The following is a 22,365-nucleotide window of genomic DNA, read 5'->3' as shown; positions in this document are numbered from 1 at the left end:
GCATCATAACTATTGCTTGTACTGTGTAATCTGAGGTAACGAATTCGCCACAAGCGCCATCGGATCTGGACTTGTCTGTTGTATCTGCCCCGCCGCAAGGTTCATTATTCATACAGTAACAGAAGATGTAGGTAGATAATTCGTCATGGGAGGCTCCAATGTCACGTCTTGAACAGAGTATGCTAACGGAGACCTGAATGAGTCTGACCTCCCCTTGTAGGATGAGATTGCCAAATTGATTAAAACATTGCGGATTCGTAGATACCATTCATTTTCCAGGGTTTTTTTTCTGCTGATAATTGCCAAGTTTAGTGGGAAAAGTTAAATTTAAGAAAGAAAGAACAACCTTAGCCTCAGTTACCATTGAGAACGGAGCTACACAATAAGACAAAGTAGTTTCCATTGTCGCTTTGTAAGTTTCGTCTCGAAATTGCCAACGTTTGTAGCTCATGTATTTGGTGTTTATTGAGCGTGTAAATGCTAAAAAGATGATTCAAGGACGTCTTAATGACGTTCGTACGAGCGATTCGGGAGTTTCACAATTCGACAATACCGGATACATTGCTGCGACACCACACGTTCTCATTGGTGGACAATCCATTCCAAACGTTAGAGGCGTTAGGTGTGTTACCAACCAGACTCACGACCGATACACGGCTCGGGTGGCCGATCTCAAGCCACTGGGGGATGATCCCATCATACAACATGGACATTCTTGGCATCCGACCACTCACAGTCTACCAAACAATGACAGCAATCTTGACGTGTGGACTTCGCGAACCGCTTTAGTAAGTGTCTGTTGGGGTCTGCGGGGAACCCTGCCGAACAGCCCTGAAGATATGACGAGCATTCGGAAAGGAGTGTTCGGAGACTACGGATATGGCTAAGGAATATATACTTAATAGCCAATGACGCTCTGCGGTATGAGTTTACTTGGCATCCTCCTCCAATTCGACGGGCGGTACCAACAAGAAAATGCTCATTCCGGCCAGTTTTGCACTTCTAATACTTTCTGGTACGGCATCAGCCTACTGGCTGCCCGAATCGTTGAAATGCGTCAAGACCTGCGTTGTACCTAAAAATACTACGGGGGCCGACGACACCCCGAGCATCGTCCAGACGGTTGCAGAATGTGGCGATAGCTCGCGCGTCATTTTCGAAACGGGTTTCACGTATAATCTCATGACGCCGTTGCAATTGAGTTCCCTTACAAACATTGAGTTCGTATTCAACGCGAACGTTTCATTGCCGGAAAATATGACGTATGTCGAATCCGTGGTGAACAACACGAAAATATATCCTGGGCGATGGATCAATTTTGCAGGCACGAATGTTACGTTGACCGGCAGCAAAGAACCGGGGAACGGATGGTTCATTGGTATTTTGGCTTAGATGCGAAACTTGTATCGAGGCCAACAAATAACCTCAGGCTATAGGGCATGGCGAACTGTGGTGGCCAGGAGGCGCCACGAATAGTGGTAACAACGCACGACCTCACTTCTTTTCTTTAAAGGTCAAGTAAGACAGCATAATTCAGCGCAGTTATCGATCCGATTAAAAATCTAACTGTTCATAGTTATCTTCGAGTCCGAGATCTCAAGATATTGAACCCAGTGGCTTGGGTGTTTTCAATGGGCGGAAGCTATGTGTGGATGACGAACACTCTCATTGATGCACGCTCTGATGATGGGTTTCCATTTAACACCGGTTTGTCATTATTTCGCACCAGTACATCTAACGTGTAAAAAAAACTGACTAGTCTTGTTCCAGACGGCATTGACATGTCCGCAAGCAACTCTCTCATCGAAGGCTTCACTATCTACAATGGAGATGACCTCATCAACATCTCACCACCGACCACCAACGTTACGGTGCGCAACATGTATGCTTCTGGTGGTCATGGTATTGCTGTATCCTGTTCCAGCGGAATTGGTGGGAACTATCTCTTTGAGAATGCGGTCGTCGAGGATTCGCTGATGGGCGCTCGATTCAAGGGTGGATTAGGAACCACTTGCCAACTGAACAATATTACATGGAAAAATTTCGAGATACGCAATACCACCTACCCGATCCACTTCATCGAGAATTATGTGGACCAAGAGAAAGGTCTCAGTCCCGGCGCAAATGCCAGTCTAGCTGCTTATGCCACCAACTTCTCTTGGGAGAACATTTCCGGCCAAACAGGGGAAAGCCTAAGCGACGGCAGCTGCATTACTGATCCTTGCTGGAGTGCTACACTTGGTACATTGAATTAAGCCTGATACTCAATACTGGAATGATTAACTAACAATTGGTGCAGGTGATAGCAATAGAAAAGGGCTATATCTTCTCTGTGCCGATGAAGACCACTGCAAGGACTTCCACTTCAAAAATATTAATTTGACAGGTTATGTAAGTTAAACTGCATCAAATATACCTTTGAGAATAGTATACTGAGATTTCGCAGGATGGCAAAGCAGCCGAAATGGAGTGTACTGGCTTGAATGGCGTTGCTGGCATGGGAATCTCATGTACAAATGGGACGATAACATCAGAATAAACTGCCAAAACCTTCAATCAACTGTTCTCGAACGTAATAATACATATATAACAAATCCGTCCAAATTACATTCGTAGCCAACTTTTCCATCAGTTGTGCACTTGCGCGAGGAGGTAAACGATGATAAGGCTGGATATCATATGCAATCCCCAACACCTTAACTCCATAAACACGTAGAACCGACTCATTCATACCTGTCATAAAGCCTTACATGTACCATTCACACTGGTGTCCAGCCATGTCTGCGAGGACTTCGCTCAGCAGGGCTTTCGTCGAATTCTTCAATTTGGGAAAGATGTTGAACTTTCATCTTATCTTGAAACCATCTCTTCTTGGCCGTAGGTAGAAGTTCAATGTTCTCAACGTTTGCTAAGTCCGGCATTGGAGGTGGGTTCACATGACCACTGGCGTTGGTTTCAGTGATTTGCTGTGTCCTCCAGTGCTCTGTTTCATCGAGTGCCAGAAACGGGCCGGCCCTTGGGAACTTGTCCCGGGCGAGTGCGCGGAGGATGGGTACCGATGCTGCAATTATGGTCACCGCAACTTCAGCTGTGGCCAGTACCACTAGTTGAATAGTATCGACTGCTCGAGTTAGTGTTGCTCGGCCCATGGACACAATGGGACTTACTGATGTCAGCATTCCCACTGTCCTGAATTGCGTAAATCTTTACGAAAGAAGTTATGCCAGCACTGGAATTAATTAGCAAATTCATTGGCTGGGTGTTGACTAGTGAAACCTACAAAACTCCCATACTCATTGCTGCCAGTGCGCTCAGCTTTTCCTTTCTGTCAATAGTCAACCCCCAGAGAATATGCCACGGAAGGAATGCCAGGATGATGTCCATCAATCCAGACCATGCTGACATTTCAATTAGCGGCAGCGCCGTTTTTCATAAGGAGAATTGAACTTACCAGCAGTGAATATGTTGTAGTGAACATTGATCCGATATGGCCAGCACGTGCCGCTAACATTCACCCAAATTTTCTGAATTGGCCAACAACGAGCCCATGTTATCACGGCGCTCACACCCAAGACAGCATTCACAGATACGATGATGAACCATAGAAACCCTGTCTGCCAGCCCGAGGATATCCGCAATAAGGTGACAGCGAACGCCGTCTTGCTCCAAGCAGCTGCAATTATCATGAATGTTCCTGCAAATGCCGAAACAAAGAGCATCGGGGAATAGTTCTGAAGCGGAATGTCGTATGAATGTCTCCCAAAACCGTAGCTGATGGCAAATGTGATCGAAATGTTGCCTCCGAGGAGCATTAACTGCCCAGTCATTAGAATTCCACAGATCAATCCGTCTCTGATATTGCACTTGCCCATGAAGCTATCAAGATATAGTCATCCCACCAGAGCCGCCTTTGGCGGACAAATTTGCAGTATATCCGTAGAATTAACCATGCCACCGCCATAGAGCTCAGAGCCCATATGCAAACATTGACCTGTGGGCCATAATCGTCATGTGGCAGTGATGGGTTGACTACTTGTTCGGACGAGGTCTTAAGTGTCGCAGCTGTTATGTCAGGCATGGTTTCGAAGTGATAGTCGTCTGAAGGAGGTTCTTTGACGAATAACAATGACAACGAAGCAACAATCAATGCTGTTGTTAACACACAATCCACCGTCAGAAGTGGAGGAAATTGGTATAAAAGTGGAAGATGAGAACCGTGGGAACCATCATATTTTCGACCCTGACCATGTCAATCCGGTGATTTCTCGTCTTGTTATAGAGTTTTAGAACTCCGTGCAGGGATAAAAACATCGCATGGACTAGACTAGAAGAGAGTTCTCAGGGGAATGTGATGAAGACGGTAGAAGATCTTGCCGATCGAAGAGACAGCCATTACGTGCTTTCACAGGACGGGTATATGGGTAAAACGAGGAGAAGAGGGCTCCCGCATTGACGGATCGGGGCGATCAAATGGCATAGGCATGGCAATCATCTTCCCCGGATGCTGCAAGACGGTCAATCAGATTTGTCGGGAGCCAGGATGCGCGTTGTCACCACCCGAAATCGAAATCTGGGGGCGGCTCAAGCTCATTACCTCAGTCCTCACGGCAAATGATCTACGCTCAGGCGAGTGAAATGGTCGTGGGTAGAGGCTGCGTTGTGCGAGATAACTTATGCCGCCTATAGCTGTTGCGCATGAACTGGATGACGATCAACCACTAATAACAAAGCCCCAAGTTTCAGAAGCACTGAAGGTTTGAATTCTCAACTTGTCTGCCATTGGTGCAAGACCATGAATTTACAACAAGTCTTTCCTATCACGAGCGACAGTACTAGAATGCCTGCTTGCGGGACTCGAAATTTGAAATTGTATCATGATGGTCTGTTCATAGCGATGTTTCGTGTGTCTGCCTTCCCCACGGGACGTTCAGCAACCTGTTACCGGAAGTGAGCCTGTTCAAATTGAGGCCCAGAAAGCCATCTCTGCTCCACCAGGTGCGAAGTCCATTTAATTCAATTACCCGGAGAGTTTTGTCCATCATTAGGCAGTTGAGCTGGCTCTCGATATCCTGCACGGAACAAGGCGAGTGTTACATGTAGCAAATGCATGTTACACGAAACGTACGGCAGATGAGTGAGGAATTGGTACATTACTTTTTATCTAGCGAAAAGCTGTGCTACGCCGAGCGCCTTTGCCAGATGCAGAAAACCCCCGTGCCTCTATAAGGCGAATCTAATGTTGTCTGCAGCCGTCATTGCGCGGGTAGCGCAAAGTTTTGCGATTAGATGTTTTGTCCCTTGGGCTCTCTGGAGGCTGCTCCTTGCGGCTTGATCCTTTTTTTCTCCTGTTTAACTTATCCAGATCACGCTCACGTCCAGACGACTCGCGCATAGAGTTATAATTGCGACGCTCTATTTCGAGGTCGTCACTGCTGTCGCTCGCAGGCACCAATTTCCTACTGGGCAGGGCTACCTGGCAGCCGCTATACTGATTGCCACTGTTAAAATATACATTGACCGTGGTAGGTTCAGGCCACAAACGATCGGACTTTGGCGTGAGCAAGCGCAAGGACGTTGCTGACATACTTTTTGGAGAGAGTCTACTGTTGAAAGTTCGTGCTCCAATTGGCCGTTTACTCCCAGCATTGTTTTGACGGACGATGAATACGAACTGGTCTGTCCTTCAGCAACTTGAATGAGCATATACGGTACTTTTACCGGGTACTGCTGCGGTTCAGCTGTATACTTTTCAGGGGAAACATGTCTTCGTAACGTGACTTGAGGCTCTGCTACCCATTCTTTGGGATGAACAATTGTTCTCGGTGTTGTTCTGATGGACGAGGGCTGCGAAGTCAGTCGTCCTTCGGTGACTCGGGCGGGTATATACGCAATCTCTTCTGGGTGTTGCTGCGGATCAGCTGTGTATTTCTCAAAAACAAAGTATTGTTGGACCAGGACTCGAGGCTCTGCTGGATATTGCTCATGATGACCAAGCTCCTGCAAGTCCTTCGCTGCCATCAATGAATAGACATTATCCTCCATGAACGGTCGCGTGTCACCGCATACTTCGCGTCCAGCGATTACTCCAGCTCGTTGGTCCCGCTTCCCGTGCACAGGAGACATCACCTTCTCTGTACGTTCGTGATAACCATAGGGGTCCGAGGGTCTGAGGTCTCTCGCCATTATATGATCTCTCGAAGGCGGCACATTTTTGCTTCTACGCTGGTCGCGCGAGTCATAGACCTGCCCATTGAGCGGTGCTTGTTCCTGATCTGAATGAAGCAGAGACTGCTTGTATGGTCTGTTGTCACACACAGGCTCCTCGTAGTAAGCTGTACGAGTCTGGTAGTGCGTGCGGTCCCTTCGGCGCTCCGGAACTGCATAGACTCGGCCATTATTGATATGAAGATCTAAACCCGTATCCGCAGCAACATGGCGCTCGTACTCAATAGGTTGGTCGTAGAGACTCTGGTGCCCACCACAGTGCTCATGTGAACTGACTGCGTCTGCACTAGAACGCATACGATTGCCACAGCGGTACATTGTGCTGCAAGGTCTTTTGAGTGTTCTCTTAGCCAGAGGTGGTTTGTCACAAAGACTGGAGAGAACACCGATTTAATAGTGATTGATATCGGTAATGAAAGTGGTAAGTCAGGAGGCTTAATGCCGCTTTTATTTCTGTAGTTCACTGGTCTGGATGAATAACGGGGTTATCTTTATAATTATCGCAATCTTTCTATGTTTTTATGAAACAGACATAGTGCTGTGATGGAAGTTTCCAATGTCTGAGGTTGAAACGGACATGCTGCAATACTTTGTCTCTATTCAAGTTTATCGCGACATTCTTCTGGTTCAAGCAGTTGTCTTGGCTCTTGGTAAACAATGAAAATGAACAACACAAGAGCATACAGTGAGACATATAATAAAAGCTCTATGTTACAGCTCTTTATACTAATCTAGTAGAAAACATTGAAACTTGGGTTAAGTTGTTTTGAGCGATCAGTAACTGCCGATCTTGTGACTATTCTGGAATTGGACTTGGATAATATCTGTAGTCGAACTGTTCTTGTAAATGATAATAGGCACCTTACATCCTTTTGGTATTTCTTGGTAACGGACCTTTCTTGCAAACGAACAAATGCAAACAAACTGAGACCACTCAATAGATTTTATCATATGCACTTATCGCACTCTTTATGCAGTCACTCGTTTTGCAGTCACTCTTTGTGCAGTCACTCTTTGTGCAGTCACTCTTTGTGCAGTCACTCTTTGTGCAGTCACTCTTTGTGCAGTCACTCTTTGTTGAGTAGGTTTCATACTCAGCACTTCTACATGTCGATGTTACGGTGTGCTCAGATCTGTACTATGGATTACTCACAGACGCATGGGCATTCATGCATTGAAAGCATCGTAGTACGGAGAAATATACCATTGTTTAACTTTTTTTAACATCTTTAAAAGCCAACCGGAACGCCTTACATGTGAAAATAGAAGTGACAATTCTATCTCTTCCACGCTGAAGATGATATTTGAAGAGAGGCCAGCTCAGTCAGCCGACAAGAAAGGTAGATGAACCCCATAATACTCGAACTTGTACCCCTTGTTGCTCTGAACTACTTCTTAGACGAGATACATATGGATGTATGTGTGTATGTGTTTTAGAGTAGTCCAAAAGGTCATGGCACGGGAAGCTGCCATTCGAGTATGTTGATACCATCTGCAATAAACTATAAGGCAACCCAACCCAACCAGATCCAGGGTTTGTGGTCAGTAGTTCTGTAGGTGCGAATTGGGATGGATGAGTTGGCAGCCTCTGAGATGTTGGCAGTGCTGGAGTAGGTGATTTGCTCGCCATATGCGAGGATATCGTAGTCATCAAGTAAGTCGGACCAGGCCTAGGATCTGTAAGCATAACATCGAATATCTGCCATTCAACTGTATATGAATATCGTACCCAGAACCTCAAAGCAGTGACATCAGCACCGCAGGCGAAGGCGGAGTTGTTGAGGGTGCAAGGTCCATCAAGTGAGGTCAAGGTGGTGTAAACCGTGGTTGATCGAGTACCGGTAAAGGTACCGCAAAGAGACGCATCAACGGTCCAGGCACCTGAGTCTGTGATACAGCCAAGATCGGTACCGTTACCAGCAGAGGCGAGTGCACGGAGCTGGCCGTTACCATTAAAGCTGGTGGCAGAAGCAACACCAGCAAAGGCAACAAGGGCAAGATTGCGGAGCATCTTGATGTGTTGGAAGGGAAATTCTTTTAAGGAAAGTCTGGTAAATACTCTTCGTTGTCGATGTCGAGTAGTGGAGTCTACGTTAGCTGATGCAGTCCCAATGGAAAGTGCAAAGGATCGGCGGTGTCACAATCATATATACTCCTTCTGTACGACAAGTCCATACAATATGGGTCAGGGGTGGGTAGCGTCACCCAACTGAATGTTACCATCTGGGAGTTGTGCTAGCATACGTTCCCAAAAGTCAGATTGCGTACTAGTCCATGTCTTTCTAGATTAATTGCGGAGCTGGGGGCTGACCAAGACGAACGGGAAGCGGCATCACATTAGGCTGTGCTTCGGTTCCGTGCGCCATCCAACCAACGGTTCATAACCTCATCTCCTCCCAGGTTTGCACCAAACCCCAAATGGCTCCAGCGCAGGTGTGTCCTGGAATATTGGTAGCGAGGAACATCCAACCGTGACCGCCCGTTCATGACCAAGGGGGCTAGGTTAGATGTTGTGGGTTCTACTGCAACATGTCAAACCAAACCTCAACTCAACGGGCCTGAAAGCTTGCGCTCAAGTCCACATGGACAACGGCAGGGCGACAGGCTTCGTCATCGCCAAGAAATGAAAACACTAAGTATATTTCGCCGCCCAGGTTCTGATACTAAGCAGTGCGCAATGGTGAGCACAAATAGTAACAACTTAGATTTGAGTAATAACATTGCTACCAGTGACGTCTGTGAAATTCCCACCGGGCTTTGCCGGGAAGATCAATGCAAGGTTCGCAAAGGACTCGTACCCACCAGACTAAGAGGACTACTATCCTTGAACAGTTATTTACATACTGTATGTAATATTTATCGCTTCCATGCTGTGACCATGTCATGAAATTCCCTGTTTGCCTGTGCATTGGGTCCGACACATCACATCGGTTCCTCCATTCGCTGAGACGGCGGTAATTTTCGGTGGCTAATTATATAGCCTGCCAGCATTATGTTTGCTTCTTCTATAGCATTGGAGCCCTAGCTAACCAATCACCCAGTGCCCCTAGCTGATTGGGCTTGTACGCTTGTTAGTGGATTAAAGCGTAAGGACTGGCGCATTACGTGGAAGGGAAGGCTTTCCCCACAAACAAAACTTCGGGAAAAGTTCTAGGCCAGTTGTTTCACTAAAAACTTCAGTGACCCGCAAGTTGATCCTCCCTATCCGGCCCTATGTAAGTTCAAGGAGCTGGCCCGCCATCATATCTAAGGCTCCGTAGACTACATTGATCTAACCTAACCTACTAGGCAAGGCAATCGATGAATTTTTCCACTTCAGTCTTTGCTCGTACCGCTTCGTGAGCTTCCCCATTTTCATCATACATTAAACGTCTAGTAGGACTCGCGTCCTAGCGCCCGAGCTTGAATAGGTGGGAAGTTAACGGTCGTCCTTTTCAGTTGTCTCTTTGCAGCGTGAGGGCCTGAACACCCATCCAACAGGCGCTGTGTGTCGTATCCAGAACCTAGTCTAGTGCAATATCCGGCTTGGATCGGAGTCTTCCCATCTAGTATTTGGATTGAGGTATGCGAGTACGGACCCCGTACTATCGGGCATACTTACAAAGCCGACCACAATGGATGTTTAGATGCGCCCAAGATTATCTCTACCATCAGGCCATCCGCCAGCATCACACGCAGTAGTCCCTTCTGGATCAGCCGGCGGCCGCCCACATTCCGCTGGTAGTTTTCAGGTACCCGCTTAACACTCACTTCACTTCAAATGTTTGCGACTCATTCACCAGGACAAGCCTTCCTTGCGGACCAATGCCGAATCCCCGCGGTCAGATGCCGGGAAGTGTCACATGGACTTGTGATCGTCCATGAGCCATCCAGCCGATTTATAACTGCAGGTGATCTGGAATGCGCATGAAGCATCTTTGGACCTGTTCTAAATGTGGCTCTAGATTCACTTACAGATCAATCAAGCATTCGGTTAATCATTGCTTGCGGGATGGTCTGCACAGCAGATCCTATTGATCATTATCGACCGGCATCGCATGATACTACGTACAGCCCCATGAGCTTACATGTGAACTGACTCACTCTCTCCACAGCTCTACTGCGACGTTGTTGGTGACGAGGCCGACACCATGCAAAACTTAAAATTTTGTATACCTGGCCCTGAGAGAAACCTGTACGACAAAGTATACGTAATGGATTCAAAATTTGATGTTACTATGACAGGTTTCACACACAACTGTACCACTTCCGCAGATGTCAGATTCTTCTTGTCGCCATCCCAAAAACTCTGGGTCAGTTCTTATTGTCCTCTTGAAAGCACCGCACACAAAAGACTGAGTACAGCGTTACATCGTAAAATTTTAGTTGATGACAGGTGCTTACAAACCCCCGAAATGGCACGTTTGCGGCAACGGTCACGACGGATTACCACATCAATTGACCCATTAAGATCAAAGATACTCCGGACAACCGAATTCGTCTTGTTACAATAACGACCGTTCGCCCTGAGAATCATGTAGCCGTGATGACACCTCCCCATTTCAACGTAGTGTTAGTCTAGAAGAGTGTCAGCAACGAACTCCAAGCAATGTTACTTGATCCTACTGATAGACCCTGCAGAAGATACAACAATGATCAATACAGAGAAACTCATCTGTTCATAGTAAGTCTACTCAACACTAACAATCTGCTAGGAAACCTCTATCTGCGCCATTCTCCATCCAAGCATAACTCCGGAAAGCAACCCACCCAACCACAGCCAAGCCAAAGTTTCCAAGTAACATGACGCCGACCCATAGCTGAAATGTGACTCTCATGCCCTCTAATCCAACAATCATGTTCTGGCACGATATGAGCCTATAAGCATTTATGCCTTGGTCCATCCTGGAATAGCCTCGCACTGAGCAACGCACTCGGCCTCAGCCGCAGGGTTACCTGGAAACTGGCAACCAATAGTGGTGCACTGCATGTTGTGTTATTCTTGCAGTCTAACTACGATCTTAGAGTGTAAGGTGTGAGGTAAAACCTACAAATTCCTCGCTAAGGGGTGTTGGGCTGCGCTTTAACCAGCCCGGAATTGCAATGCACTGTTGAATACATTGTGCTTGAGCAGCGGCATCCCCTGGGAAGTAGCAGACTCCAGGAGAGTTGCACTGGACGCTCAGTCAGTCTAGACCACCACACAAGCTTTTGAATAACACGAGGAGACTTACAAAACTCTCGCTCAGTGGCTCGGGGCTGCGCTTTAGCCAACCGGGAATGGCCTCACATTGAGCAATACACTGAGCTTGAGCAGCGGCATCTCCTGGGAAGTAACAGACTCCAGGAGAGTTGCACTGGACGTTCAATCAGTCTAGACTACGACATAAATTTTGTAACAACACAAGTAGACTTACAAAACTCTCGCTCAGGGGCTCGGGGCTGCGCTTCAGCCAACCGGGAATGGCCTCACATTGAGCAATACACTGAGCTTGAGCAGCGGCATCTCCTGGGAAGTAGCAGACTCCAGGAGAGTTGCACTAGATGCTCAGTCAGTCTAGACTACCACATAAGCTTTTGTAATAACACGAGGAGACTTACGAAACTCTCGCTCAGTGGCTCGGGGCTGCGCTTCAGCCAACCGGGAATGGCCTCACATTGGGCAATGCACTGAGCTTGAGCGGCCGGGTCCTCTGGGAAGTAACAAATGCCAGGGCGCTCGCACTGTAACCATCATCAGTAAATCTCAACCACTGAAATGGCAGCAGGGTTATTACGAAGTCCTTTGAGAGCGGCTCGGGACTTCTCTTGGTTGAGCCGGGGAGAGCTTCACAGAATGCGACGCATCGCGCCTGTGCCTGAGAATCTTCATTGAACTGGCATCCGAAGGTGTTGCACTATCACTTTGTGAGTAACCTATCTGGTGATTTATATCTTTGACTTACATAATGCGCGCTCAGTGGGGCTGGGCTGGCGAGAGCTACAGCAGCGAAGAACAGAGCGGACAGACCGGCGGCGTGCATTTTGAAATAGGACACTTGAGACCGAAAAGGATGTCGTCTAAACGTCGATTGGTTTCCGAACTTCTGCTGGTTCGGTGGCTTTGCTTGCTGGCTACAGAACGGTGGCTAATGTTCCTAGGCTTCGCAGAGCTGGAGATGATTGCGCAAGATGCTTGAGAAAACGCATCATCAACACAGCTGGATCGTGACTTTTATACAGGCATTCAATCCAGTGTGCACATTATACGAGTCACTATGCGCAATTAATCCAAATTGATTCGGTTAATGCGCAAATTCTCAAGGATGGCGAAGCAAGAGTGCAGTAAGCAATCCCTCAAGCGGGTTTTGGAGCGTGCAACCTACGAACTTCGTCCAAATAGCCACAATGCCAGAACGAACCTGATCTGAGCTTCTGGTTATCACCAACGATTCCGTGCACATAGTCTATGCGAAAAGTTTTGTCAGTAAGCAGCTTGAAGATCTGCATCATTACTGCTGAGTCGGCGATAGTGTTATGGTGAAGGAACAGTTCTGGCAACCGCCTAGGTAAGGCAAGGCTGGCTGCTGCTGCGGGTTTTAGCGATTCTGATTAGCCGGGAATGGCCCGATGCGGCCGACTACAAAGTACTCGGGCCTTACTACAGCAACTCAACCTTTTCCATTATCAACAAGTCAAGGATTCACATGTTGTTACTCAACTCTTTGAATCCTTCTGTGCTCCTACCTATGCGTGACGATCCAATCCACCGTGAGACGTCCGCCTTACACAATACCCTATCGTGGCGGCTTTGGGTACGAATCACTTCCAGCACATGATGACGCCGATAGGCAGCATCGACAAACAAATCTGAGCTTGTCAACTGAGCTTGAAGCCGTGCAAAGCCTTGTTTGACAATACCATCAATCGCCAATCCCATCTTTGTTTCTTTTTTACTTGCTTTTTTTCTCCTTCTTTTTCTCCTCTTTCTTTTCCTATTGTTACCAGGTGTGGTTGTTGTAGCGATGCCCAATCTTCTTCAGCTTCCACCCGAGTTGCTCGGCCGTATCATCGAATTTTCGATGCCACTTGACTTCGAGAATCTCATGATCACGTGCCAGGGTGTATATGCCTGTGGTAAGTCACAGATTCCTATGCATACAGCGTACAAGAAAGAATGGCGTAAGATAAGCCTGAACAGTGGCCAGGACACTGCGGCAGCATTCAAGTGCCTCTACCAAATCGCCAAGGCCCCCATCATTGCTGACTACATCGAATGTGCCGACTTGCGGGGTAGCGGTCTGAATGGATTGCAGTTCGATCTCGAGCAATCTCTGGAAGAATTCCATGCCCTGCATGCTGATACCAAGTCGATGGAACGTTTCAGGAGCCTTGTTGCTGGATCGTCTTGCTTACTGGAAAATAAAGTCGCTGTACGCAATTGGCAAAGCATGGTCACCATGGACTCTGAAGAAAACGATGAGAGCAAACCTCTAGTCAGCTGGTCATGGGCATTTCTTCTAGCACAATTGAAAAACGTCAAGAGATTAACCCTTCCGATGGAATGGGGGTCGATTGTGGTCCCTGATTGGGATGAAACACGTTCGGGGCGATGGCAGTTACTTGAGAAGATGATGAGGCTCAGCTACACATCTACAAGACATGCACCATGGTCGCAGCTCAAAACGCTTCGGTTCCTTGAACCTGTCGATTATGAAACCCGCAATGGACTTGCCACGTTACTACCTTTCCTGGGGACAAGTGGCTTAGAAGAGCTATACGCCACAAGTCTAGTCGCTGTGGATGATGGTTACACTGGAATTTCATTCCATTGGCCCTATACCGACTTGAATTCGTCACTCCGTTCGGTCGAATTAGTGAGCTGCTGCATGGACGGCGAAGGAATTGGGAACTTGCTTGTTCATACTCCTAAATTGCGATCCTTCAAGTACAGCCATCATACCAAATGGCATGGATGCGAACATGACTGGAACGCCGGGGCTTTCGTTGCCAGCATTGGTGAACATTGCGGTCATCAGCTCACAGAACTTGCCGTTACTGTTGACCAACTCTTTGGTCGTATCATAAATGGTGTCACATCCATGAAAGAATTCGAATGCCTTGAGAGTGTAGAGCTTGAGATTGGCATATTTGCTGGACCTTCTCTGCAGTCTGGTGAGCGCAGGGGAACCAACTCCTGCAGCCCTTCTGAGGGTTATGAACCGTGGGTAGAGAAGGACGTACCGAAGCTGGTCCAGATACTACCGTCATCGTTGAAAAGCCTATGGCTATTTGACAATAGAACCATCTGGACAGATAATTCCGTGCCACTCTCCTTAATAAAGGACTTCTCCGCTGGTCGAGATTGGCTTCTATCAGATCTTGAGCATTTGTCATATCGACAACTTCTTGGAAGGGATTTGTCATTTCCGGATCCAGAGGCATCTGCAATTGAGAGTGTCAAGAAGCAGGCCGAGCTCAATGGTTTCGCATTTATCGCAGGTGCAGGCCTACAACCTTTTTGGCGGCGGGCGTTTGGGGAAAGACATGGCATTCTTGCTGATGACTGAATTCTGGGGTTATTTCAACTCACGCCAGCTGTGCTACACTATACAGATAGTTCGTTTGTGTCTCTTCCTGCAGCAAGGCACATCTACAGCGTCACAACCGATGGGGTGCAATGCTCGTTGGCATTTGTTCTAGTAACCAGTTATCTCACTTCTGGATTCTCACTTGCTAAACAAATATCGATCTGAGGTTTAACACTCCCAATCTTCGCGCTTAAGTCAATATGAACTGTGCCAAGGTGATCGTTTCAAGAAATTCCGTCGATAAACTATTTCAGTTTCGTATGCAACCACGAAAGAAACTGAGTAGTGGGTTTGTAACTCTTATAGGACGACTTGATGAGGTGATTATGTCATGAAGCTTCAGGGCATTATTGTTGACTTTCATGAGCATTGTAGCAATCATATCTACTCCATACTAGCTCGACTTGGTTCATCACATTGGTGAATCTCAAACGTTTGCACATCGTCCCAGTAATCATTTCAGGGCTTTGTTCTACTTGCTGACAAAACGGTGAAGCGGGCGAAGTCAATGGAATGCTTGTCAATGGAATGGCGAGAAAGGAATTTGTCGGCCTTGATGCATGCTTTTAGCGCTTTGCTGCTAATCCCACATGGACTTGTAGAGCTCTCACCCACTCCATTTCGATATAGCACATTAGATGTACAAATTTAATCATCCAGCTGTACCGAGGACATACAGACTCAAGCTTGTATTCTTCGAGTCCATATACATTGCAACTCACAACACACTACAAGAATCTTCACATCCAAGAAGACATGGTTCTGCATCTTTTGAAAATATGGGCCATTACATTTATATCAGTCTGCTCAGTCCATGCCCAGACTCCTGGATTTGATCCTATGATTAAGCCGTCTAATTGGCAGGATGTTACAGCTGGAGAGAACTTCCAGATTGTATGGGACCCGACCGACTTTAAGGGTACCATTACGCTAGAGCTTCTTGGTGGTGGAAGCCCGGCAACACTTCAGATACTTGGCAATATTGCCCAAGGAGTCGATAATTCGAAAGGTTACTTTGATTGGGCAGTTCCATCGAGTGCAGATTCCTTAGACACCTACGGCATCCGTATCCTTCTCGAGTCAAACCCGTCCATTTTTCAATACTCGTTTCCATTTTATATTCGACAGGCTTCATCTCGAGCCTCGTCATCAATCACCTCCGAAGCCGTGCCAGAAACAACCACACAAACCATCAGTCAGTCCTTATTTCAGCCAACCACCTTACCAACAAGCAAGTTGCCCGATAGATGCAAGGTTCGCAAACGTTGGGCTCCACCCCAGTATAACAATCCGGTCTGATAATGTCAATAAGAAACTTATGTTGACGAGAGAAAAGAGACGAAAATGAAAAGGAGAAAGGAAAATAAAATAAGAATTTAAGACACCCAGTGCATATTAGTACGTACGAGGTTTGTACGTCGAGGCAAAGACGAACAATTCTTATTTGTGCCGTGGACATTGCTGAGATGAACGAGTATATAGCTTAATACCTCGGGGAAGCGCGCAGAACCTGTTGAAGATCTAGTCTGTACAATAACAAAAGTCAGGTAGCGCCGAGGGAATTCAGTAGTACTCGTATGGTCTAGAGCTCGAGGGAAATTCATGCTTGTGATGGGTATCGCGCATTTGCGCATCTCGGTACTTTTCAATCAGAAGATTCCGGACATAGACTCGATTAAAGCTAAAGCCCCGGGAATTGGATCAGCACCAATTCGTTATAAAGTGCAGTGGTGATATGTATGAAATCAGTTGCTGTCGTTGAATGTGGAGTGTGTATGGGTGTCGAAGCACATCGTACCTGAATTTCGTTATTCCGCCATGAACTATCGTTGCTCACAATGTTACAAGAACACACGAAATACCGCTAAGCACATCAATTAATTTCTCAATTCCGCCGGCTCCTCCGATTGCATTGACGATACTTTGTTCGTGGCGAATGAAGAGCTTGTGCGAACATGATCAGCCACACCACAATAAACTACGTTGTGGCGTTGTGCTTTTAACAATAGTAATGTTCGTGTCTGTCATATTGAAAGTACTGTACCTTGCACAAAATATTAATGGTTTACCCATGTCCATACTTGATCAAGTTGGGTTTCACAGTCTTTGAATCTCTTCAATCAGCAATGGATGTACTCAACAACAAAGGGCTTGGAGTTCGAGATCACGCTTGTGGCAAGACTAAACATAGACGCAGATTACAACGACACAATACCCATCGCCGGAGAAAGCGAAATCTGGAACGAGTATGTCATAGTGCCGTATGCTCACATACCAGCAACGAGTAGCCCTTTGGCGTATGGCTGGGTCAATCAGCAGAGCATGTTAATAGCCTGTAGAGCCATTTGCAATCTGCTGGTCCGCAATGGCCTCAACACCATCAATGCTGGCGATGATTCATCCATTGGTACGTACTCACAATGGAACGTTATGCGGGACTCGACGACGCTTCTCATGGATGACTCATCCATATGGAATTCTCATAACCCATTTCCACGGCAGCTTATTAATTATAAACTCATCACGCCGGTCTTCCGTACTGATCTCCCGAACATTACGATTCCAAGAGTTTTGAACCTGCTCAAGTTGAATCTTCTGTGTCTCGTTCCTCGTGCCGCCGCTCTCCATGTGCATGTAGCCACGGGATTCGAGCTGATTCCACTAGAGCAACTAAAGAAGACCGCTCTTTTACTTTACACAATCGACGTGTGGTTCAACGATCTCCACCACCAAGCCGGCAAGGTGATGATATCTATTGTCGTAGAAACCGCCTGTTCTCCAACCTGGCTCAAGCGACGATTGACAATCAGGCGAACACGGAAGGAGATCTGGGTTTGCTTGCTTCAAACCCAACCTTGCCTTTGCACGAGACAGTCGATCCGTTGCAGGCGTGGGCAGAACTCAACAAGGCTAACACTACGCGCGCCGTTGCACTCCTCATAACTACGTCCTTATGGGAAGCATACAAATTCTCCAATGTCTCAGATGCTAGCAAGCCAACAATCGAGTTTCGTCAAGCAGCCGAAATGGTGAACGAAGAGTGGGCTACCCACTGGTCAGACCTAGTCGTTGGGCTCGTAGACTGGGCTCGTCGCGCCTCTAATGCTGAGATGAAAAGTTCGTATTCGACTCTGGGATGAAAGAGCTGATAGCCGATTCCGTCCCGCACTTTATGCAATATCTGTCATCGACCTTGTACGAGATCGGCTCAAACTACCCTGCAGTAGCTGACTTTATTGCCAGTACCACCCCACAATCAAGAAGCACGCCGAAAGCAACGGGATAGCAGGGAGTATGGCGTGATGCTGTTGAAGCTGAGTTTCCAGCGTTAGGGGCTTTTATGCCTCCCAGGACCGACTGGCCCTGACATAAGCGCAATTATTTGCCCATTTTTCTTGGTAAGTGCTGGAGCCAGCGTTCTGGAGCATGAGAAATGAAAAGATCGATTTGTGAGTCAAGAGAAGGAATAGACGAATAAACAATTGAAACACAGTCATTACGTATTATAGTGGGTAATGGATATCATGTTCGGTCATAAACATGTAGAGTTGAGAGGTCTTTTTGCTTTCCGTTTATCATAAAAATAAATGGTATCTCCAAACTTCATAAAATCTTAACCAGTTGGTATTATCTTATCTTCATATGGCCATACTATCACTGTATCGATATCAGGTCCTTTTCTTCCGGCCAGCTACAGCGGCGCCGATCACGTTGGCCGGGCCATTTTTGCTGCCAGCAATAGCAGCCCAGCTCTTGGCTACCGGGAGCGAGGGGGCCTTGAAGGGCCCAACTAAGTCTGACTGCTCCGTATCCGCTTGGCTGGCGCTATCTTGCACAGAGTCGCTATATCGAGATGCGTCATCATGAACCACATCAGACACGAGAATCTGACTTGCTAATTGTGGCGCCGGAAGCTTGGATTGCGATAAAGCGACGGCTACGCTATCTCCATGTTGTCCAGCTGTGCATGCTTCGGGCCCAGGAAGTATCTTGGAAGCACTAGGACTGGGATTCGGTGAAAGGCCGCTGCTTGTGGTCCGTCTGCTGATGTGACTGAACATCGATGAAGACATACTACCCATTGTGCTATCCGTCGAATTTGTGTCACGAGGAGTGCTTGGTGTCCCGGACCTGATTGGCGTGGATGGGTTGATGGGTTGCGGAAGTCGAGATCCAGAGGTTCGAGATCGTAATGGGTAACCAGACAAAGAATCTGTCGACTTGCGCATATCCGGCAGTGGTCGATGCGTTGCAGCAGGCGATACATTTCTCGGGGCTGAAACTGCGTTTATCGTCGAAACTGCCGGCTTGCTGTGGCCCTGCCGCGGCGATCTGTGAGGTTGGCGCGGAGGCTGCATTGTAAGACCACCACTGATGCTGCTGCGCTCATGCGACTGCGTGCCAGGTCGGTGTCGGCGACTCTGCTGAAGTTGTGCCTCGAGATCCCTATTGGACTGCTTCGCTTCTTCGAGATGTCTCGTCAAGACCGCCCAGTCTCTGCTATGCTTTTCCTGCTGGTTTTGCAAGCGCATATGATAGGTTTCTTCAGCTGCCTTGAGAATGACGCAATGACTCCGAATGCGCTCGTTATCCTCCCTCAGGTGGTCTCGTTCGCCACAGACTTTGGCATAGTTCATGTCGAACAGCTGTGTCAGGGCCCTGGGCGAAGCTTTACAGCACGTGTTGTGGTATATCTGCTCAAGACCTCCAAGTCGGCTAAGCTCTTCGGTTACTATCGCAGTATCCGGCCGTTTCCCTGGGTCTAACGAGGTCATGCGTCTGATCAGTCCGACAACATGTTTAGGGGCGAATGTGTGTGCACTTTCGTCCGCAAACTCTTGCGTCACGAGTGCCAGCTTTCGTACGTCTTCGAGATAAGCATTAAGCTGTTCGAGCTTGATCTTCCAGTCAAATTGCTTCAGGATATCCATCATTTTGGCTTGTTTAGCTCCATAGAGTATGGTGGTAATATTTAAGAAGACCAACCCCAGTGAATAAACATCACCACCCGACTTCATTGACCAGCCCCCTGAGTTGGAGAATCGCTCCGGCGCGAACCATTTCTTGGTGCCAACTTCAAGATAGGTCATGGTATGTTCTTGAGCTTGTACGTCCCTAGATATACCAAAATCCGCCAGGTGAACCTGACCGGGGCTTACTAGGATATTTTCTGGCTTCAAATCAAGATGTCTGATGCCTGAGTCGTGACAATATTTCAACGCTCCGGTAAGACAACCCATGCTGCGACGCAGATAATCCAATGGACACCCACTAGGATGGAGGCTGTCAAACCCCTTGACCGCGTATGGATTGTCAATGGCACTTGTATCATATAGCTCCAGCTCTGCTAGTCTTTCGAGTATATCTGTCCGGTCGCCGCCATCGTGTCGAAGATCGTCGAGGTCGTTGAGAAGGCCAGCTAGGTCGCGTGTGGCAGCTGGCCATAACAGGAGATAAAGCTCCCGATGGTGGTAGCCGTAAGTACCAATCAGTCTCACGATATGATCGTGGCACAACCGTTCCAAGATGTTTGCTTCTTCTCTCAGTATATCCACTACACCCTTGATTCGTTTCCGAGCCAAAACGACAGATCGGCTTTTATGTGTATATATGAGTTTTTCCACTTCGCCTTGTCCGCCGCGACCCAAGGTCTGGACTATTGTTGACTTGAGCTTGTGATGTATCTTCTTGGCTTCGGTGGTGTCTGACGTGTGTTTTCCGCTATGAGCCGGCGATCAACTGTTAGTCTCAGTTACGGGGGGGGACATGGCATCATGGATGTAAACTGCCCGCTAGGAGCACAAAGTAGTTGGAAGGGCATCAGTACACACCATCCAGACCAGTCACCATCAACCTTTGCCCACAACTCTAAAGCTTGGCGTTCATAGACTGCCAACTGGGCCCTGTCCAGTCGCTCGACCCGGCTATGGGCGCTGGGCAAGACAGTTTGCCATCCGCTCGCTGCATCGGCCATGATGGCGGGCAGTCTTATGACTGACTGATGTGGCTTGGCAGTGTCGCCATCTCCAGCGCCTCAATTGGTGCCTGTACCGTGGGAAGTTCTTTGTCGCAATCTCATGAAACAGGGAGGAGGTTGACTCGCTGTCAGACAGACAGACCTCAAGAGGAATAGTGACAATACCGCAGAATCCCCACTTCAATTACGGGTACGCCGCCCGCACTTGCACTTGCGGGGACCCTGCAGCTTCCGAGATCTAAAGCAGATCGATCACAGCTACATACCCACCAAGGTCGGCGACCATGGGGTTGGAGACAATACTCTCGTGTGCACATAATGTTACATGTAATTCCTTGTTGTCTTGCAAGGGTTTCCTATTATATATAAATATATATATGTATATATATTGTAACCTTTTTGTTGAAAACTCAATGTCAGGGATTTGGAAGAGCCCTTGCAAGTACATCTTGGTACACGCCACAGCGCTCCAGAAAGTTGCCTTTCAATGCGGTAGTTCGAAGTTGAGTTTCAAAGGACCCTTGCCGCGGTGCATTCACCTTCTACTGCTGAATATATCCAATTATCAGTGAAGTGGATTTGAGTCATCGGGCCATTCCGAGAAGTCAATAACTAAGCTCCCGGTGCTTGCACAGTGGCTTTCAAATCCAACAATGTGACATGCTTTAAAAGCTTTAGTTAGACTAGTTGCATACCATGAATCGGGGCACACACATCAACATATATCCAAAACATTTCGTTATCATGGCTTTCTGGTCCCCAAGTGCGTGCACCGGTACATCAATGAGAGATTTCGCCACCATGCTCGCCATAAGGCTTAGGTGGAAGGTATTCTATTGGTAACCGCTCATATCAATCACAGGGGCTCATGGGAATCTGATTGCCAAACGAGAAGCTCCCTTCATCTCGTTGTATACTAGGCGATGCTATATTTGAAGTGTCCTTGCAAAACATAACGCTAGGTGTAAAACAATAGTTCTATATGAATATATTCATTATAGTCTCCCGTGGTTGAATAGAAGAATCGAGGACATCAACAATACTGACGACATCTTATTGAGTCCTTGTTAATAGTATTGCTGTATACAAATAGTGTGTGGCTCGACGTCATCGACCTGAAGGGGTTCATATGATCTTGAGACACTTCGAGAAATCTCGCGACTCGATCGTTTGTTCGCAGCAAATGCTGGACGATCGCTACAGTCAGCCCAGATCCATGGCTTTCTCTGCAGAAAAATAAATCCCAGGAGACTAAAATGTGACCTATCATCTGCGTCGGGGGGCACGCACCCAAGAGGGACTCTGCAGTGCGTTAGTCATCGACTTCATCATTGGCTGAATCATGCTTGAACTCGTAAGATTCACCCAGCGTATCATATGTATCATCGTTGTTTCCGGAAATGTTTCCTCTGTGCACGAGGAGGCGAGTACAACTAAACAGCCACAACGTCAGCCACTGCTTGCTTTTGACTTTCCTGTGGTGGATCAGGCGCTTCTGGATCTCGGTTCTTGAAGTTCGGTACCTATATGTAGACTAGGCTAACCAACCCAACCTTAGTGTGCTAGTGGGATTCTTCCAAATAGACCATAGCGTCTCTATTCGGATAGAGCACC

The 22,365-nt window shown here is 47.4% G+C and overlaps 7 protein-coding genes across 7 annotated transcripts; 3 read left to right on the top strand and 4 right to left on the bottom strand.

The window, feature by feature from the left end:
* Window positions 1-714: 714 nt before the first annotated feature.
* On the top strand, window positions 715-2,617 carry BKA67DRAFT_578393 (exo-polygalacturonase). The gene is made up of 6 exons (XM_046103691.1): window positions 715-1,378; window positions 1,437-1,518; window positions 1,577-1,707; window positions 1,771-2,241; window positions 2,300-2,391; window positions 2,447-2,617. Exons 1-6 carry the CDS (start codon window positions 976-978, stop codon window positions 2,537-2,539), a joined length of 1,272 nt encoding a protein of 423 aa, XP_045954234.1. The 5' UTR covers window positions 715-975; the 3' UTR covers window positions 2,540-2,617.
* On the bottom strand, window positions 2,508-4,298 carry BKA67DRAFT_396792 (uncharacterized protein). The gene is made up of 5 exons (XM_046096655.1): window positions 3,869-4,298; window positions 3,452-3,815; window positions 3,281-3,398; window positions 3,168-3,229; window positions 2,508-3,121 (listed from the first exon to the last, which is right to left on the bottom strand). Exons 1-5 carry the CDS (start codon window positions 4,076-4,078, stop codon window positions 2,760-2,762), a joined length of 1,116 nt encoding a protein of 371 aa, XP_045954233.1. The 5' UTR covers window positions 4,079-4,298; the 3' UTR covers window positions 2,508-2,759.
* A 3,429-nt stretch (window positions 4,299-7,727) lies between these two features.
* BKA67DRAFT_662486 (uncharacterized protein) lies at window positions 7,728-8,236 on the bottom strand (the record flags this gene model as incomplete). The annotated part of the gene is made up of 2 exons (XM_046108011.1): window positions 7,728-7,895; window positions 7,955-8,236. The coding sequence occupies 2 exons, from the start codon at window positions 8,234-8,236 to the stop codon at window positions 7,728-7,730; spliced, it is 450 nt and encodes a 149-aa protein (XP_045954232.1).
* A 2,669-nt stretch (window positions 8,237-10,905) lies between these two features.
* On the bottom strand, window positions 10,906-12,383 carry BKA67DRAFT_396617 (uncharacterized protein). The gene is made up of 7 exons (XM_046096654.1): window positions 12,150-12,383; window positions 11,982-12,101; window positions 11,806-11,928; window positions 11,622-11,744; window positions 11,439-11,561; window positions 11,256-11,378; window positions 10,906-11,188 (listed from the first exon to the last, which is right to left on the bottom strand). The coding sequence occupies exons 1-7, from the start codon at window positions 12,225-12,227 to the stop codon at window positions 11,093-11,095; spliced, it is 786 nt and encodes a 261-aa protein (XP_045954231.1). The 5' UTR covers window positions 12,228-12,383; the 3' UTR covers window positions 10,906-11,092.
* Window positions 12,384-13,208: 825 nt separating this feature from the next.
* Window positions 13,209-14,753, top strand: BKA67DRAFT_539563 (uncharacterized protein; the record flags this gene model as incomplete). The annotated part of the gene is made up of 1 exon (XM_046100659.1): window positions 13,209-14,753. One exon carries the CDS (start codon window positions 13,209-13,211, stop codon window positions 14,751-14,753), a length of 1,545 nt encoding a protein of 514 aa, XP_045954230.1.
* Window positions 14,754-15,530: 777 nt separating this feature from the next.
* Window positions 15,531-16,347, top strand: BKA67DRAFT_649431 (Ser-Thr-rich glycosyl-phosphatidyl-inositol-anchored membrane family-domain-containing protein; the record flags this gene model as incomplete). The annotated part of the gene is made up of 1 exon (XM_046106013.1): window positions 15,531-16,347. One exon carries the CDS (start codon window positions 15,531-15,533, stop codon window positions 16,071-16,073), a length of 543 nt encoding a protein of 180 aa, XP_045954229.1. The 3' UTR covers window positions 16,074-16,347.
* Window positions 16,348-18,442: 2,095 nt separating this feature from the next.
* BKA67DRAFT_539560 (kinase-like domain-containing protein) lies at window positions 18,443-20,748 on the bottom strand (the record flags this gene model as incomplete). Its single annotated transcript, XM_046100658.1, has 2 exons — window positions 18,443-20,495; window positions 20,606-20,748. 2 exons carry the CDS (start codon window positions 20,746-20,748, stop codon window positions 18,443-18,445), a joined length of 2,196 nt encoding a protein of 731 aa, XP_045954228.1.
* Between the last annotated feature and the right edge of the window lie 1,617 nt (window positions 20,749-22,365).

Source organism: Truncatella angustata, assembly GCF_020726525.1.
Source record: "Truncatella angustata strain MPI-SDFR-AT-0073 chromosome Unknown BKA67scaffold_8, whole genome shotgun sequence".
In the NCBI taxonomy this organism is placed as follows: Eukaryota; Fungi; Ascomycota; class Sordariomycetes; order Amphisphaeriales; family Sporocadaceae; genus Truncatella; species Truncatella angustata.
The sequence above is the reverse complement of the archived record's forward strand: the minus strand, read 5'-3'. Positions and strand labels throughout refer to the sequence as shown.

Bases quoted from the DNA above. Each gene is read 5' to 3' on its own strand.
- BKA67DRAFT_578393 (XM_046103691.1), top strand. From the start codon at position 976: ATGCTCATTCCGGCCAGTTTTGCACTTCTAATACTTTCTGGTACGGCA. The intron at 1,379-1,436 runs GTATTTTGGCTT...CTCAGGCTATAG, and splicing joins GGGGAACGGATGGTTCATTG to GGCATGGCGAACTGTGGTGG. The intron at 2,242-2,299 runs GTACATTGAATT...CAATTGGTGCAG, and splicing joins TTGCTGGAGTGCTACACTTG to GTGATAGCAATAGAAAAGGG.
- BKA67DRAFT_396792 (XM_046096655.1), bottom strand. From the start codon at position 4,078: ATGCCTGACATAACAGCTGCGACACTTAAGACCTCGTCCGAACAAGTA. The intron at 3,816-3,868 runs GCAAGTGCAATA...ATGACTGGGCAG, and splicing joins ATATCTTGATAGCTTCATGG to TTAATGCTCCTCGGAGGCAA. The intron at 3,399-3,451 runs GTAAGTTCAATT...TTGAAATGTCAG, and splicing joins CTACAACATATTCACTGCTG to CATGGTCTGGATTGATGGAC.
- BKA67DRAFT_396617 (XM_046096654.1), bottom strand. From the start codon at position 12,227: ATGCACGCCGCCGGTCTGTCCGCTCTGTTCTTCGCTGCTGTAGCTCTC. The intron at 11,929-11,981 runs GTAATAACCCTG...TGATGGTTACAG, and splicing joins AGCCGCTCTCAAAGGACTTC to TGCGAGCGCCCTGGCATTTG. The intron at 11,189-11,255 runs GTAGGTTTTACC...CACAACATGCAG, and splicing joins CACCCCTTAGCGAGGAATTT to TGCACCACTATTGGTTGCCA.